Below are 17,225 nucleotides of genomic sequence, written 5' to 3'. Positions count from 1 at the left end.
GACAACGTGCCTGAAGAACTATGGAAGGAAAATAAAGGGCAAAGGAGAAAGAGAAAGATATACCCAGCTGAATGCATATTTCCGGAGAATAGCAAGGAGAGATAAGAACACCATCTTAAATAAACAATGCAAAGAAAAACAGGAAAACAATAGAATGGGAATGATTAGATATTTCTTCAAAAAAGATTGGAGATATTAAGGAAATGTTTCATTGAAAGATAGGCACAATAAAGGACAAAAATGGTAGAGACCTACCAGAAGAAGATATTAAGAAGAGGTGGCAAGAATACTCAGAACTGTACCAGAAAGGTCTTAATGTCCCTGATAACAATGATGCTGTAATTGCTGACCTCTAGCTAGACATCCTGGAATGCACAGTCGTGGACCTTAGACAGCATTATCAGCAACAAAGATGATGCTGTTAAAGTATTGCACTCAATATAACAGAAAATTTTAAAAACTCAACAGGATTGCAAAAAGACAGTTTACGTTCCAATCCCAAAGAAGGGGAATGTCAAAGAATGTTCAAGTTACTGTACAATTGCACTCATTTCAAATGCTACCAAGTCATACTCAAAGTCCTACAAGCTGGGCTTCAGCAATATCTGAATTAAGAACTATCAGTAATACAAGCTGGATTTCAAAGAGGCTAAGGAACTAGAGATCAAATTGCCATCATTCACTGGATTGTGGAGAAAGCAAGGGAATTCCAGAAAAATATCTACTTCTGCTTCATTGACTATGCTAAAGTCTTTGGTTGTGTAGATCACAACAAACTGCAGCAAGTTCTTAAAGAGATGAGAATAGCAGACTACCTTACCTGTCTCCTGAGAAACCTGTGTGCAGGTCAAGACACAACAATTAGAACCAGACATGGAACAATTGATTGGTTCGAAATAGGAAAACTAGTACAAGAAGGCTGCATATTTTCAGTCTCATTATTTAATTTATATACAGATTAGATGATATGAAATGCCAGGCTGTATGAATCATAAGCCAGAATTAATGTTGCTGGGAGAAATATCAACAACCATAGAGATGCAAACAATACCACTCTAATGGCAGAAAATGAAGAGGAACTAAAAAGAGGAGAGCGCAAAAGTTGGCTTGAAACTTCTTAAAAAACTAAGATCATGGCATCCATCAGTTCTTGGCAAAAAGAAAGAGAAGAAATAGAAGTAATACAAAAGTAATTCAAAAGAGGAGAACTGACTTAATTTCATTAAGCCAACATTTAATATCAGGGGATATAACATTTTCCATGAGTCATCATTTTTGCCACATTCCAAACACAATCTATCTGATGTTTTTCATGAGGTGAAATATTTTATTGATATCCATGACTTTCTTGGAGATGTCCTAAGTTGTCTGAAAGATGGGTAGCTATATAAATTAATTAGATCAGATAGACAGACAGACAGATGGATGGATGGATGGATGGATGGATGGATCGATAGATTTTAATCAAATACTGACATATGTAGTCTTTAACTTTTTGAAGAATCTGGTTCACCATAACAATAATATCTAACATGGAATCAGCCAGCAATGCCAAACCACTGCATAGCATATATACTACTGTATATACTAATTTATTTATTACACCTCTAGTTAAAAACCAATTTTATTTAATGATACACTGAGAGGTCCAATAGAAACCCACAATTAGGATGGGCAACTCAGTCATTAAATGAAGCAGTCATTAAGTAAAAAATCATGAATTTGACTGTGCTTACAATATTACTTCACTTTTCTTTGTTTTACAGTACCATGAAGATTTTAAATATGACCACTGGTCACAAAGTCATCTTTTCATCATAACAGTGAATGATTGTTCTTCCTTAGCAAGTACTCTTTGTATTGCAAATTGAATGAATGTGACCCAAATGTATTTATTAAATCTTAATTTCTGGATAATAATAAATTGTTTAGTTTCCATAAAAGTCATTAATAACTTTTAAAATGGGGGTGTAACTGAGATTGCAAGGACATTAGGCACAAACAATGTAGACACTAAAATCATAGAATAACAAGAGTTGGAAGAGACCTTGGAGGTGATCTCATCTATTTATTGACATTTAGCCTTCCTATGTCAATTATATTCCTTTTGTGAAATTGCAGGTGTCTTAAATGTATTGTTACTTAATAATTCATTAGAGATAGTAATTCCATTCTGAATCCACATTCCACGAGCCCCCAAAAAACCCAGATTTTACAAGTCATTTTCAAATAATGCTAAAAAGTAACCAAATCCCTATTCTAATTAGTACCCAGTACTTATCAAGATTGCAAGAATACTAAATAACAACTTTGAAACTGAACCCACAATTATATGCATGTAATATTATTTCCATCAGAATATGTGATCCAGGTTAACAAATAAGCACAATATTTGTTTAAAATCTCCAGAATCTTAAGTGAAAGAGTTAAGAAATTCTGGCTCTCTGTTCCTTCCAGAAAAAAAATAGCCATTAATTTATCAATCTGATGAAATATTTAAATGGAACCAACATATGCATGCTCCCAAAATGTGCATATGTCTTGAAGTGTGTGTTTTTTTACAGCATAAATTCTTCCTTGCAGGCTCCCTTCATTTCTTCTGAGGTTCAATCTATGTCTTGCCGGGAATCTTACATCTTATTCTTAAAGAATCCAAAGCACCATTCTTGTTGACATTGTGTGTGTAGTCAATAGATATTTCCTGTATTCTTTCTTTCTCCTGCTGGGCCATATTGTTGGCAAAAAGCAATTAGTGAAGAAAACATCCCAGAGCCTCCAGATTCTTAGAGCCTCATAGTCCCTTGAATTGTCTTCAAATTTGTCTTTCTTAGTAAGAGTTTCCAATCATTATTAATTCCTTTTCTTCACGACAAAGGAAGAAATCTTTCCCTCTGCAGAACTTGTAAGTCTTCTTCCCTAATCTGTGAAGCTGCTTTTCATCAGGAATTTAAAAGTTTATAAATGATGCCCTGGAATCTATTCTGCAGCTCTTTTCGATAATGAATTTTGATAAATTTTGCCTTTATGACACATTTTCCCATTGCTCTGCTCCCTCCAGTTGATTTTATAACATGTTTTCAGAGGTCTTTTGGTAATTTTGATATTCTCCAAATGCTTCTTGAGTCCAGTTTAAGAATTCTTCATCTTCCCTGATCAGCTGGAAAATGGACAGTTTTGTTTCTAGTTCTCCAACAGTATGTTCACAGTATGTTTGATAAAGATTCAGGAAAAAGATGGGAAAACATTGACAGACACAGACACAGTTTTCTGGAAAATGAGTAGACAATCCATCAGGTCAGAATTAAAGGGAGAAAGAAACAAAAAAGTCTCCATCTTAATGAGGTGAAAGATAAAGCGTATTATAATGTGAAAGGAATCCAATGGTTTAAATTTCTATAATTTAATCTCCATGTGTGCTCCTGCACAGCTTCAGGACCTTCTGAAAATAACACAAAAAGCAGCATGCTTTTGTGCCATTTTCGGAAGCTGGAGAACAGCATTCTTCAAAGCCACTTCAAGAATGAAGGTCTCCTGCCTTTGGTGGGCTGCAGGGGCCTGTCAACAAAAATAGATCTCTCCCAGAAAGTTATCAACAGATCATTTTAAAAAATGAACAAAGAATAGTTTCTCTTTTGTTCGGGGGCGGGGGGGGGGCAGGGATGTGTGACATGCCAGCAAAATCAAATTAGACATTTTTCTAATTTTTGACACATTGAGTCCAAAGGATTTGCCATCATTATTTTATTACTTACATTCAAAGAAAGAAGCACAAGTTTGATTTAAAAAATACTTTGTTATCAATCAACTTGTCTTGATTGCTTCATACCATATGTACTTTTTATACGCAGACAGCTAAAGTACCATAAATAGATCATTTACATTGTTGTATTGGAAAGAAAATGTAATTAAACACTAAACAAAATTACAGAAATGTAACTTTCTTCCTGAGATTACAGTGTGATGTATGCAATCCTGGGTTGTTAAATGCGCAAACCAATGCAGAGTTTTCAATAGTGATGGCTGACTATTATATTCCCAGGTAAAACAAGAAGTGCATTTTTTTTTCTTAAAAATCTATAAAACCAGAAAGATCTGGTAGAAAAGACTGTAAGAACTATGTATAACAGTCAGTACAAAATAGCATTGTAATTTTAAGGTAGAAATAAAATATAATTTTGTAATAAATTTATTTATGAAATTAAAAGTATTTTAAAATGTATAAAACTGGATAAAACTGAATATTACCTAATGATTAGACAATTTATATCTATTCACAGAAACTCTGGGCAGGTTAAAATATTGGATTCACATTGCAAATTATCATCAAATAGAAAATAAACTCCATAGAGAATTACCAAAAAAACATTATATCATCGTCAATAGGCTAATTTATTTTAGTCTAGTAAATGGTTAGAAACTGAACAAAAATTAACACCAATTCACACTGAAGTATAAAGACGTGAATGTTAATAACAGTCATTTTGGCAGTAAATGTATACTGAAATTATAGAAGTTATGATATAGGAGCACTTTGGAAGTAGTGAATGCTTTCTGATAAACTTTACTATATACATAAGATATCCCTTGGCCAATGTCCTGGGTGACAGAAAGTTTTAGCATTTACAATACTTGTGCAATGAGCATTCCACCTGTTTTTAGCCAGCAGAATTGTCACCAATATTTCTATAGCTTAAATGTCTAGTTCTTCTTCTTCTCCACATCCAAGTTACTATTTAAGGAACTGATGGTCACTTACAACCACTCTACTTTTCAAATAAAAATATAAGAAATAATTACGGTTCTTTGGAACTTTAACCATTCAGTCATTCACATTAGGTTCTAGTTCAGGGGTGTAAAACTCGATTTCATTGAGGGCCACATCAGGGCTATGTTTGACCTTGGGGTCTGGGGTGGGTGTAGCCAGGGTGGGCATGGTCAGTTCAACATCACTTGTGTTGGGGCTGCCTGTGGTGGCCTGAAGGCTCTGCCAGCAAAAACGGAACTTGGGAGGGCTGCACACAGCCCTCCCAAGCTCCATTTTCATTGCAGAGGCACTGCGGGCCGGTCCTTTGATGTTTTCAGGACAGCACTGCAGGCCATATCTAAGCACCCCATGGGCCAGATCTAGCCCCGGGGCCTTGACTTTGATACCCCTGTTCTAGTTGCTTACATACAGTACCTATCAACCACTCTGTTGCCTATCAGGGAAGACCAGAAAAGTGAGTTGTGAGTGAAAAATAAATACAAATCAAATCTCTTAAAAGAATTAAAAAGAAAAAGTGAATCACCCATTCATGAATTTGTACATTATCTTGTCTGCCTACAGTAGTATATGTACATTTATATTTTAATTTGTTTATCTATAAATATGTTAAGTAACCACATAGACATCACACAAACTTCTCTTATTCCCTGCTCAGTGTTAACATTCGCTATGCATTCTATTTATTCCCAAACTTCAAAATTCTGAGAAACACTTCCCCAACATGTTTAATAAATGAATTCCTGTGCCATTTATCTTTCCCTTTGATTTATGGAATAATAATAATAACATTATTCCAATACACAGTAATGGATTTAGGAAAGTTAAAGAAATCCAGAAGCAAACCACTGCTATATTTTAGCTTTTCCCCAGTTAAACAATTCATACAAGAATTTATAACTTATAATATTCCTTTCAATGACAGTCATTGACATAACATTATCATCATTCCCATGCAAATCCCTAAAATATTCCTGCCAGATTTCTCTCACTTCAGCTTTAATCCAATAATTTTACCATTTTTACTTTTAAATTTATTCATTATGCAAAAGGCTTCCCAGTTATCTCTTTTCAACCACTTCAAAAATATTTTTATTTCAACTTTTTCTGTACCTCTTTTTATCTTAGCAATTCCTTGCTCTTTGAACTACATTTTATGCAATTACCTTTTCCACCTATACACTTTATATAGTACCTTTTATCATTTTTATCAACTATTTTATATGCATTTTTCTTCAACTACAGCCTCTTCACTCTATACTTTCACTATCATTGTAATGCTTGCAATTAGAATAACTTCATATACTTCTGTGTCGTTTCATAACATTCTTTCAACTGTTTCTATTGCCTCTTTTCTTCATATTCAATCTCCATTCAGTCTGTTAAAAATTAATTAATCTTTTTTTCATATAATACTTGTAATTCTTTTCTCATCATTGTTCTATGTTCTTAGAACATTGTTCTTAGCTTCCTTCACTGGTTTCCTTTTTTCCATATCCATTTCTAAGATGTATTCTTGATGCTATGAAAAAATAGTCTGCTCTTCTTTCATAGTCTTTCATCTCTTCTGTAATTTTCAGTAAATCTAGGTTTCATCATGAGCAATCAAGTCAATTGTGCTTCTGAATTTCTTGTCCATGTGTATACAGAGCAAACTTAAGTCACCCAACTCCAACTCTTTATCCCAACCTATGGTTGATGTGCAGAAACTACGCCCATTCATTTTGTACTACCCCTATATATTCTGATGAACTAAGAATTATTGAGTGTTCTATTGGAAATTCAACTCCTTCAAAACCATTTCCACCTATTTGATAATATAGTTTTGGGCTTCCCAATCTTCCATTGTACTCTGACAATATTTACCAAAAAATCTATCGTAATGTCAAGAATAAATATTATCAGCTAATTATGAATTTTATTGCTTTGTCTTTTTGATTATTAAGGAAACAATGTTCTATTTTCACGCTCTGGAAAAAAAGCCAGTTTTACCTTTAATAAATAATATTGGCATTTTAATATGAACTGATGTAATCTGAACTAATATAAGAACCAAAGCACAAATATCCGTTGGCTTTTGAACTTCTGGAAATATTGCAGTGCAAATTTCAGATCAAATAGAAAATAAATATGGATATAACATTCAAATTTATAAATTAGGGAAAATATGTACATGACATAGATTGAAGAAAAATGTTTCCACAATGTATTTGCATATAAATTCCAAATGAATTTTCATGCAGTTTTAATGAGGAAAATGTGAATGAAACAGAACAGAAATATTTAAAAAAGGCAAGCATTGTAGAAATTGAAACAAAGATTTGTCTATATCTTCTAGCAATATTGGACAGGGGATTGCCTTTCTTATCAAGTTAATAATAATACTGCAAATGTAATTGCAGAACATTTTAGCTTAAGACATATCACTTTCTAATTAGTCAAAAGTTTGGAGTATATATGTTCTATTTTTACCTGACTTAATATTTTAAGATAAAGCTAAATAAATGAAACAAAGTCTAACTTAGGAATTTTTATCTCTGAACTTATGGTTTTTAGGGAAACACTGCGAGTGTTCACGTGGCATGACTAATCCATATAGCTAGGCCCCAGTTAACAGATTCACTTCCATGTACTGTATACCAATTCATCATTGGCAACCCAGTGTAACAACCATTATGTTAGACTTCCCAGCTATTGGAAAAAGGAACATGTTTAGTCTGTTTATCAGAGGAAACCTACAATGAAACTATGATATCATAGATAAAACAAATCTCGAATAGTATGGATGTTGCATCAGATAAGTCCTAATCCTTTTCTGAATCTTTTTACATTAAGTAAGATACAGCTTAAAAAGATAAGGTCTCACTTGAGTTGATATTAATTTATTGGCAACAATATGGGAAACTTCTGGATTTTGTTTTATTCTCAGTTTATTCTATAGTCCTGAAATTTCCTTTTGGTCTCACATCCATCTATTCATTAGATCTGATTCTGCTTAACATTTTGTAATCATCTAAGATCAGGTGTGTTCTACCATCTGCTATAATCTGGACAGAGTTTCTCACATTCATAAGACTTCTCTAGGACTAAATTTATTTATTTTAATAGGGAAAATGTGGCATAAATAATTTAAAGTCAGTTATCAACATAAATTGTTTTTGTTGCTAATTTCATTCTCCTCACGTCCTAGTTAGATTCTATTATAGCCAAGCCCATCTATGTTAACAGTATATAGATTTACACTAACAATGTTGGGGGAAAACATGTATCTAGCATGACAGACCATAAAAAGAAGTTTTTTCTTGCATTAATGCGGGGGGGAGTATCTTTCCAATACATATGGGAGGGAGATTCTGGAAGAGGACAGTTTGAGGGATGCTGGATTTCTGCATGGAATTGGAAGAAAAAAAATGCAGTCTGTCATACAAGTAACATTGCTATCACTAATTTAGAATACTTTTGGGACAGTGTTTAGTGGATCTACTTTTTGAAAACGTAGTATTGAACCAGAGGTATTTTTTTAATACTTGTAAAACCTTTTGGCAAAGCAATGTCCCTATCCTACACTTTGGCAATTGTACTTAAATAGTGTAAACATTTATATTGTCAATGACATGAAGTAAAGTGCTTCTTATTATCTTATTTTAGCTTTACTGACATTTTTCCTCTTTCAGTTACATTTGAAAAGACAAATGTAAGGTAACTTTGAAAAGGTAAATTTAATTTAATTTATATCCTGCTTTAATTATTTTTACAAATAACTCAAAGTGGACAACATTTTCAACCTTACTCCTCCTATTTCCCCTGTGAGAGTTGGGCTGAATGCAACTGGCCCAAAGTCTTACATACACACATATGCAATCAAACATTATATCTGAATTGTACCTTTTAAATTCTCTATTACTGTAATGCAGCAATAAAGCTTCAATAATAATGCTAATCTTTTTAAATACTCAGAAATTTTAACCCATGGAAGACTATTAATTTGTAGGATGAAGTATAACGTTTTGATAGTATACTGAAGCATACAAATTTTTATGTTATACAGTACATTAAAGCATACAAATTTGAGGGGTGGGAATGGTGACTGTTTCTATTTGTCACCAATCTGCCCGAAATTTATATGCTTTAATGCACTATTGACAAAATTAGGGAGGGAGGGAGAGAAGAAAGTATACAGGTGTAACTATCCATGAAAGATGAAACATGAGAGATGTATTGACAGACAACAGACAAATTAAAAACAAAATAGAACAGTAGAAGAGACAGACCTGGGTTTCTTCTCCGTGATGAGTCCACTTCTTCTGTTACCACATCGTGCAATGGACAGAGACACAAAGAAGATGGACGTGAGTGGATGTACTCAGAAGGTAAAAACTGACACTGAGAGAAAGGGCCACAATTGTTTGAGAAAGAAACCTGTAGTGCATAGTCAGTCAATGGGAAAAAGAAAAGACAGCAAATACTAAAAGGAGTAATTTATCCATTTGAACAAGAAAGGATCAGAAAAGGATCAGAAAAATAAGTTAGTGATCTTTTTTTAAAAAAAAATGTTTCATCTATCTTTCTATTCTATGTTCTATGTTTTCCTATGCCTAGAAAAAACAAGAAGCATTTTCTAGAAAATTTAGTTTTGCTCAAGGATATTCAGTTTAAACATTTTGAAATAAAGTTAAAGAGGAAAACCAATATGCTGCTGTATTAATCAATCAAATTTTTTAAATTAGTTTTGGTGTAAGACAAACAAAAATAATTCTTTCTAAATGGCCCACTATAATGAACATTTGTAAATAAATGTGTGAGATTGCAACATAAGGTATATTAAAAGTGATTGGTTTGACCTGAGTTGGTCAATAATGAACTCATGGCATCCAACTGAATACTTATTTCACAATGTTATAGTACCTCACTCAAGTATTTTATATCTCATTTAATGATCAAATAATTAACAGAAGCAAATTTAAGCAGAATAACCATCAGAAATATTACATTAAAAATTATCCTTCAAGTCTGTGTACTTAAAAAGCAATATTGTTTCTCTGGGAATATTTTCAGTTTCTTTTATAGGAGTCTACAAACCTCTTAGCATAACTCATCAGCTTTGAATCAATTCTAATTCACAACTTTCCTATCTAGACTATCACTTCCTGAAGTAACTGAATATCCAATGGGAACAGTGAAGTTTCACTGGTGGAGTAGATTTTCTGTTAAAGGAAAGTAATTTCTGGCATGAGGAATCTGAGTGATAGGAAACACTATAATACTGCAAAATACAAGAAACATCTTCCCTTAGTATATATAGAGTAACTTAGAATAAATTACATATAAATATGAATTGATGCTATGTGTTACAATTGATCATTAAATGCTACTTTACTATTGTATTGTGGTCTCTGCTGTTTAAAGTATTAAGATATTAAAGTAAAATAAGTATTTTTATTTTATTTCACCTTATGAACTTTATGGATTGTATCCATTTTAGAGAGCCTCAGCATATTGGGTAATATATAAGTAATTGAATAAATAAAAATAGGTAAGTAAGAAAGTAAGCATGTCCAGTATGTCATCCAAAGAAACATGATGTTCAAGATGCAAGCTTGCATTTATAAAAGTCTTAATATATTGGGAGCCATTTGAAGTTCAACCTAGGACAAAGCATCCTTTCTAATGAACCCCACTGGGTTCAGTGGGATTACTGCCAGTACTACAAGGCAATATCTTTTTCATTCAATATTATTAAAATGTACAAAATTTGAACTTAATTAAGCTTTAGTAAATGGTATTCATAAAAATCAACTGGCTTCTCATTTATTTATTTAGTTAGTTAGTTTATAAGTCACTTGACTGCAAGCAACTGAAGTTAACATATACAAATTTAAAAACAAGTCATAAAAATTATACTGAAAGAAACCACAATTCCTTCCATGGAAAAAATATTCTGAGCATCTAAGTCACAAATGAACAGAATGTTATATATATATTCTTACAGATACTATAGATCAGCCCTTTGTAGATATTCAGACTGACAATAAAGAAAACATAGGGAAAGAATCTACTCCCATCTTTAAAATCATCCTCAGTCATTGCAACTTTTCAAGAGGATATTAACCACAAAAATATCAAGATCCATTTTTACATTAGAAAACAGCCCAGTGTAGATCTAGAAATAATCATCCCACAAAGGAGGAAAATATTTTAATGTAGTGTTTCTTTTTAATCGTCTATCAAAACACATCAATAATGCATAGAAAAACATAACTGGAATAAAGAAATACAAAAATCATTTAGTCTTCTTTTAAAAGAAAAGCAACTCCAGGCATTGTTTTAGACCAAAGGTCTTCAAACTTGGCAAGTTTAAGACTTGTGGACTTCAACTCCCAGAATTCCTGAGCTAACATGAGTGGAGGAGGAATTCTGGAGTTGAAGTCCACAAGTCTTAAAGCTGTCAAGTTTGAAAACCCTGTTTTAGACATTGTTATAAATACAGAAGAGGAACCAGAGCACCAAAGTGCCAGAGCTGAAAAAGTAAGCAAGAAATTGAGGGAAAATGCTTTCTGGAAAGAACAATTTCCTCTTCATCAATAAAATATAATTTGAAGGAAGAGAAAGAAAGTACTGTCTCTTCATAATGCATTAAGAAATATAGGATCCACTTCCATAACAGGGAAAATAAGACATATAGCTTACTGCTTCTATCAGTACCTCTCTTTATATGTGCTTCTAGGATACTCAAAATTCAACTTTTAAGTACAACAATGGGAGTTTTCTAAGGATTTGAAGTTCTAATGTATTGTTTTTTGCTTTGTTATTTTCCTTTCTTGTTAAGGACAAATCTTTTAGATGAATCTCATAATCTACTTAGTTCTTTCATCTTCTCTTAATTATTCCTCCCCTTGCATTTAATTTTCCCATCCACCACTCTGACTGACTTCTTCTATCTCTGTCAAATAACCTTACTGTATTCCCTTTTCCCAATGTGAAAATGTACCAGTCAATCCTTCCAAAATGGCTTTGATCATTCAGGAAACTTCCACGCATTTGAATTCTGATTTTTCAGGCGCACATGTTATGACAAAAGGAATGAGCTCAATATCTAATTTATGCCAAGCACTTGTTCTATTTGATCTGCATTCTAACACAAAATTTCTGCTACTCTAAAAAAGAAACTGTGCCACATGAGTAATCTAAATCTACATACTAAAAAATAAACAAATGAACCACAAATTTAGAAAAAAATTACACACACACTGATTACAAAAGCATGAAATGCAACAATTTTATAGTATCATGCTTTCAGATGGTTTCCAAACCCTGACAAACCTGGCGGGGTATGATGTTTCTTTGTCAGAAATGATTTCTCATCAGTTACTGTATCATTCACCTTTTTCTGCTGGTCCTCCCATGTAACTTCTAGCGTAAATCAAAAGAAACCAGAGCTTGTCAGAAGGATTAAGCAATTTCTACAAGATACCTGTCATTATTTGATGCACTTTATTATTGAATAGTACATAATCACTGGCAGGATCAAATTTATGTTCTATTCTTTATTCATTGATTATATGGGATTTGCAAAGATTTAAGCACATTTAGCTTGGAATTTATTATTGTACACATATCGTACATGATTAGACCACATGATATAAGCAATACTATTTTTGAAAATCAGCCTTTCAAATTAATTGATTCAAACACGTTTACTCTGCACTGATACATCTGTGATCAGAAGAAATTGCAAGCTTAAATTTGACAGAAGAAAGAGAACAGAGAAAAGAATAGAAATTGGAAGCTAAGATAAAAAGTAGACAATCCATACACTTCATTAGCAGTTAAAACAGCTTACCTAGCACAAGTTTAATTTACACCATGACCAAAGATTTTAAAATAGGTATAAAATATAAAAGATGGCACATATTATATAAAGTTAATGTACTGTCGGTTAATAATTTAAATAATTAAGAATTGTTTTACAATATAATAATAGCAACAGCACTTAGACTTATATACTGCTTCAGCATGCCTTACAGCCAGCCCGCTCTTAGCAGTTTATAGAGTCAGCATATTGCCCCCAACAATCTGGGTCCTCATTTTACCAATCTCAGAAGGATGGAAGGCTGAGTCAACCATGAGCGAGTGAGAATTATATCACACTTCCAACATTTTAATGCTATTTTATGAGTATACTAATACTTTTTTGATTTTGATTTTTAAAAATGACCAGAACACTTTGTTTTACAATAATATAAAAATATGTAGGTAACAGAACAAAAACTGTACCCATGTTTTAGATAATAATATTATAAATTAATGAAATGCAATAATCTATCAGTTTCCATGAGACTATTTTTGTATAATTTATTATATGATTTATATGTATATATTTATAATACAGTAAATAATCATCAATAATCCATTTATTATACAATGATACATACTTCTTTTTCATAAAATCCCTTAATGAATATGCAGATCTTAAAACAGGACACACAAATACACACTAATATATAAAAAGGCTGTATTAAATATATCCTCATTAGCAAATATTTTCGTTCATCTGTTATGAAACTCCTCCCATTTTGCTTCACTGATTATTCTGAATTCTAATATTTTGAAGGAACCTTTTTGTCTGAAATCCATAATTTTAGATAATTCTGTCATATTCTCTTTTATTCACATTGTTTTTCTGATGTTTTTCACCAGTTGCTTTAGACAATTTTATTTTATTTTTATGCATCTTTACTAGGTACCTTTTTTGATATGCAGGGATCTAAAATCTCCACAATATTCCAAATATTCATTAGCCATATATATAGAGTTTATTATACTAGCATTTTATTTCCAGATGATTTGCAACACAGAATTTTCTTTTTGTTCAGAAACCACACACTGTGACAGTTTGCTATAAAATGTTTCAGCAGTAGCATACATTTCCAATTCTGCAAAATTTGTACCATTCAACATAGACTTTCTGAAATGTTAAGAAGAAGCAATTAAGAAAACACGCTTTGCTTCAGAATTCAGAATACCAGAACATTAATAAAATCTATGAATATGAAAACAGTATTTTTAGCACTATTTCTTTACAAGTTTGACATTAAAATGAGGGGCTTAGAAGGCAGTGTGACTACAAAATTGAACGTAGATTACATACTTAGTTGGGGTCTCCCTATGAACCCATTTTGTGCTCATAAATAATAGAATTAACAAGAAACAAAAGACTGAACTTATTATAAAAGTTTGATAGTACCAAAGAGATCTGTTTTATGGGGAAAAAAAGAATTCTGTTGTATTTTCTTAGTAAAAGCATAGCATTAGAATTTAGGCTATATACCACCCCTAGTGCTTTACAGCACTCTCTAGTAGATTTACAATGTTAGCATTATTTGCATATTGTCCCCAACAATCTAAGTCCTCATTTTACTGACCTCGGAAGGATGGAAAGCTCAGTCAACCTTGAGACCTGTCAGGATCAAACTCCAGGCTATGGGCAGAGTTCACCTGCAATACTGCAGGTTTAACCACTGCACTACCAGGGCTCCTAGTGTTATATCCTTTAATGTTACTTTGCATGGTTCATATGAATAATACTTCAACAGTAAACTGCATTCAGCAAGTGGCAATACTGATATTATTCTGGTAAAATCCTTATGCTTATATGGGATGATATTAGGAAGGAAAAACATCAGCATATCTATTAATCTGATTTCTAAAATTTTAGCAGATGTAACCCAGTTTATACTTTTTTTATTTATTAGAGTTATATCTGTCTTTTCTAGAGGAGCTCAGGTTGATATGCATAGTATTCTCTCCCATTTTTCAAATAAATATGCCCTGTAGATTGAACCAATAAGAGTAACTGGCCCAAAGCCACCTAGTGACCTCTATAGATTAGATATTGGTTTTCTGCAGGGCCAATCCAACACCTGGATTGCTAAACCATGCTGGCTCTTTGTTAGGATTTCATGTGTTTACTGAAGTTATTGTGTTCTTTCTTTCTTACAATGCAATATATTGAATTATATGACATACTATACTTCAGTACTAAACAAACCCATCTAATATAGAAAACAGTACCAATAAGTAAGTGATTGCTTATAGGTATCTCTAGAACAATGTGTTCCAGGCTTAGAATTATAATCCTAATAGTAGTATAGCAATAGAACTACCTCTTTTACAAGTAGCATATTGTTATGCTAGATATTTAAAGATTTAATCAAGTAATTATGGTGAACAGCTTTAAAAGGCCACAATTTTTCCCTTGCATTCACTAAAAAGCTAAACTTAAATTTAGGTAGAAATGACTTGTGCATTTAGCATACTTCTTAACTCTTCAGTTGGTATATTTTCCTAACTTTTCATGATTGATAAATAGTGTCCTGGCAAAGTACTGGGCATTAGCAAATCTATGACTAAATTTTGAGAAAAGAAGAAATGTTGAGAATGACTTCATCTAGTAATAACTTTACTTAGGCAAACCCATATAGTAAGCACTAAGCCAGTGGTTCTCAACCTGTGTCCAGGGCACAATGTCATCACTGGGGTTTGCAAAGACTTGAAGGAATGTTATTGTCAACTTTGAACTGAACCTGGCAGCAACCATTTTTCTGTTCCTCAGTTGCCACACAAAAGGGGAAGGGGGAAGGAGGTTGGAATGCCTTACTAGACACAACACAGTGTTTTCTCACGAGAATCAAGGTCATCTCTACTGGCAATGGATAAGAAGGAGTGCTGGAGAGCCCGCCAATTAAACCAATTAGCCAATGTGACCTGTCACATTTGAGGATGGGGTTATTTCCTATTTTAATTATACTGAAATCATGGGAAGGATTTAGAGTTGGTTTTCCTTTCGAGCTGTACTGATACGATGTACTCAATAAAGATCTTTGAGGAGGATTCTAGTATCAGAGTTCTGATTTGCTTAGGTTCATTAGTCTGAGCCTTGACAGTTATGATTTAAATCTTAAGTCTTGGTGGCCACAAAAGGTATTTAAAGGGGATCCATGGTAAAGAAAAGGTTGAGAATCACTGCACCAAGAAATAAAGAAACAGCAGGAAAAAATTTGGTGGGCCAGAAGATCTGTTTTAACAAATTCCCTGGTGAAATAAACATATTTAGGTATTTTTATAAAGGTTTTTGTTTTAGATATTTTATGAAAAATATAGCTGATTATAATTTGACAGACAGATACCTATTATTTTCCTATAAATACACTGAATATAAAAAGAGCAAATCAAAAATCATTGATATCTATCTTGCATATATGAATAGCTAATAAAACTGTCTTAAATTTTAAAAAAGTAATAAATCTTAATAAAAACTGCAGATACAATAGATGCCATCCTTGCAGCAAAATCTTCACATCTCTAAAAAGAATCCATTTATTCAGAATTCCAACAGAAAAGAGACCTTGTTATTCATAATCTCATTATGCACTGTTGCTAAATATAACCTATTTGTATTATTATCATGGTAAATAGTTTCACTATACTGTACTTGCAGGTTACAGCACGTGGTTCTGAAGTACCAGCCATTTTGCGCGCAGACGGAAAAATGGCATCTGAGTCTAATCCATTTTTCTCAGCAATCTGCAGCATTTATGTATTCTTTTTATCCAAGAGCAGGAATGCAAAGATTCTGGTGTGGCCCAGATCTAACAGACTCATTTCTGCTTTTTCTTTATATTGGGACCAAGTGAGTGATTTTTTTTTAGTGGCTGATTTTTGTGTGTGATTTGTTTTTTGGTTTTCAGGGCTCCAGGGCTATAATCTAAATGCACATACCTGAACACTGAATGTAAGCCCCCCAAATAACAATGTCCACCTGTATACCATGCTCAGATAGACAAATTTATTGTTCATCTTCAATATTCAACTCATTGATTTAACTTCAACCTTACATAACCGGTTTAACAAAGATGGCTCTTTTACAAAGAGAGGGAGTTTGCACAAATATTGGCTTTCAAGCCCAGCATATGCTAGCTAATATATTTGTTCATGCTTCTCAGTGGACGCTCTTCGATTCAGAGGAATATCAAGGGCAGAGCAGCAAGAACAATTGACTGGGAGCAAGCAATGGGGAACTGCAGTATCTGGCAGTACAGCAGCAATTGAGGAATGGGGGTGTTTTTAAAAATGATCTGCTCTGGATATTAAAAAATGCTAGGTACAACACTGCTTTGATTACAATCTTATTTGTACATAATCACCTGAATTAGTGCCAACGGGTAGCACAAAATTAGATTTCATACTGAAGTTTAGAAAAAAGTATAAGTTGTCTTTTACGAATGAAGGCATTGAGCCTTTTCCACAATGTTCCCCTCAGTTGCCTTTACATGAGTTTTGCTAACATGCTGTATTTTTTCATTATAAATTTCATTTTGCTAACATGCTGTATTTTTTTCATTACTTGATTTTTTAAGATTGTGTGCATATATCATGATAGAAATGGACATACATGCTATAGCAG

At 32.9% G+C, this 17,225-nt stretch overlaps 1 protein-coding gene across 32 annotated transcripts in view; it reads right to left on the bottom strand.

The window, feature by feature from the left end:
• The window catches only part of RIMS2 (regulating synaptic membrane exocytosis 2), a 279,536-nt gene that overhangs the window by 72,347 nt on the left and 189,964 nt on the right, over positions 1-17,225 (bottom strand). For 23 of the 32 annotated variants that reach the window (XM_087931589.1, XM_087931590.1, XM_087931593.1 and 20 more), the window contains 2 exons: positions 12,083-12,172; positions 9,034-9,066 (listed from right to left, as the gene is read on the bottom strand). The exons of 5 other annotated variants lie outside the window; for them this stretch is intronic. In XM_087931589.1, the coding sequence (XP_087787715.1) occupies positions 9,034-9,066; positions 12,083-12,172 (123 nt within the window). Of the gene's footprint in view, positions 1-9,033; positions 9,067-10,212; positions 12,049-12,082; positions 12,173-17,225 lie in introns of those variants that run through there. 4 more of the 32 variants (XM_087931579.1, XM_087931607.1, XM_087931608.1 and 1 more) reach the window with 4 other exon arrangements.

The sequence above is a fragment of the Pseudonaja textilis genome, chromosome 3, assembly GCF_049901715.1.
Source record: "Pseudonaja textilis isolate UNSWEBS1 chromosome 3, rPseTex1.2, whole genome shotgun sequence".
NCBI classification, from domain to species: Eukaryota; Metazoa; Chordata; class Lepidosauria; order Squamata; family Elapidae; genus Pseudonaja; species Pseudonaja textilis.
The sequence above is the reverse complement of the archived record's forward strand: the minus strand, read 5'-3'. Positions and strand labels throughout refer to the sequence as shown.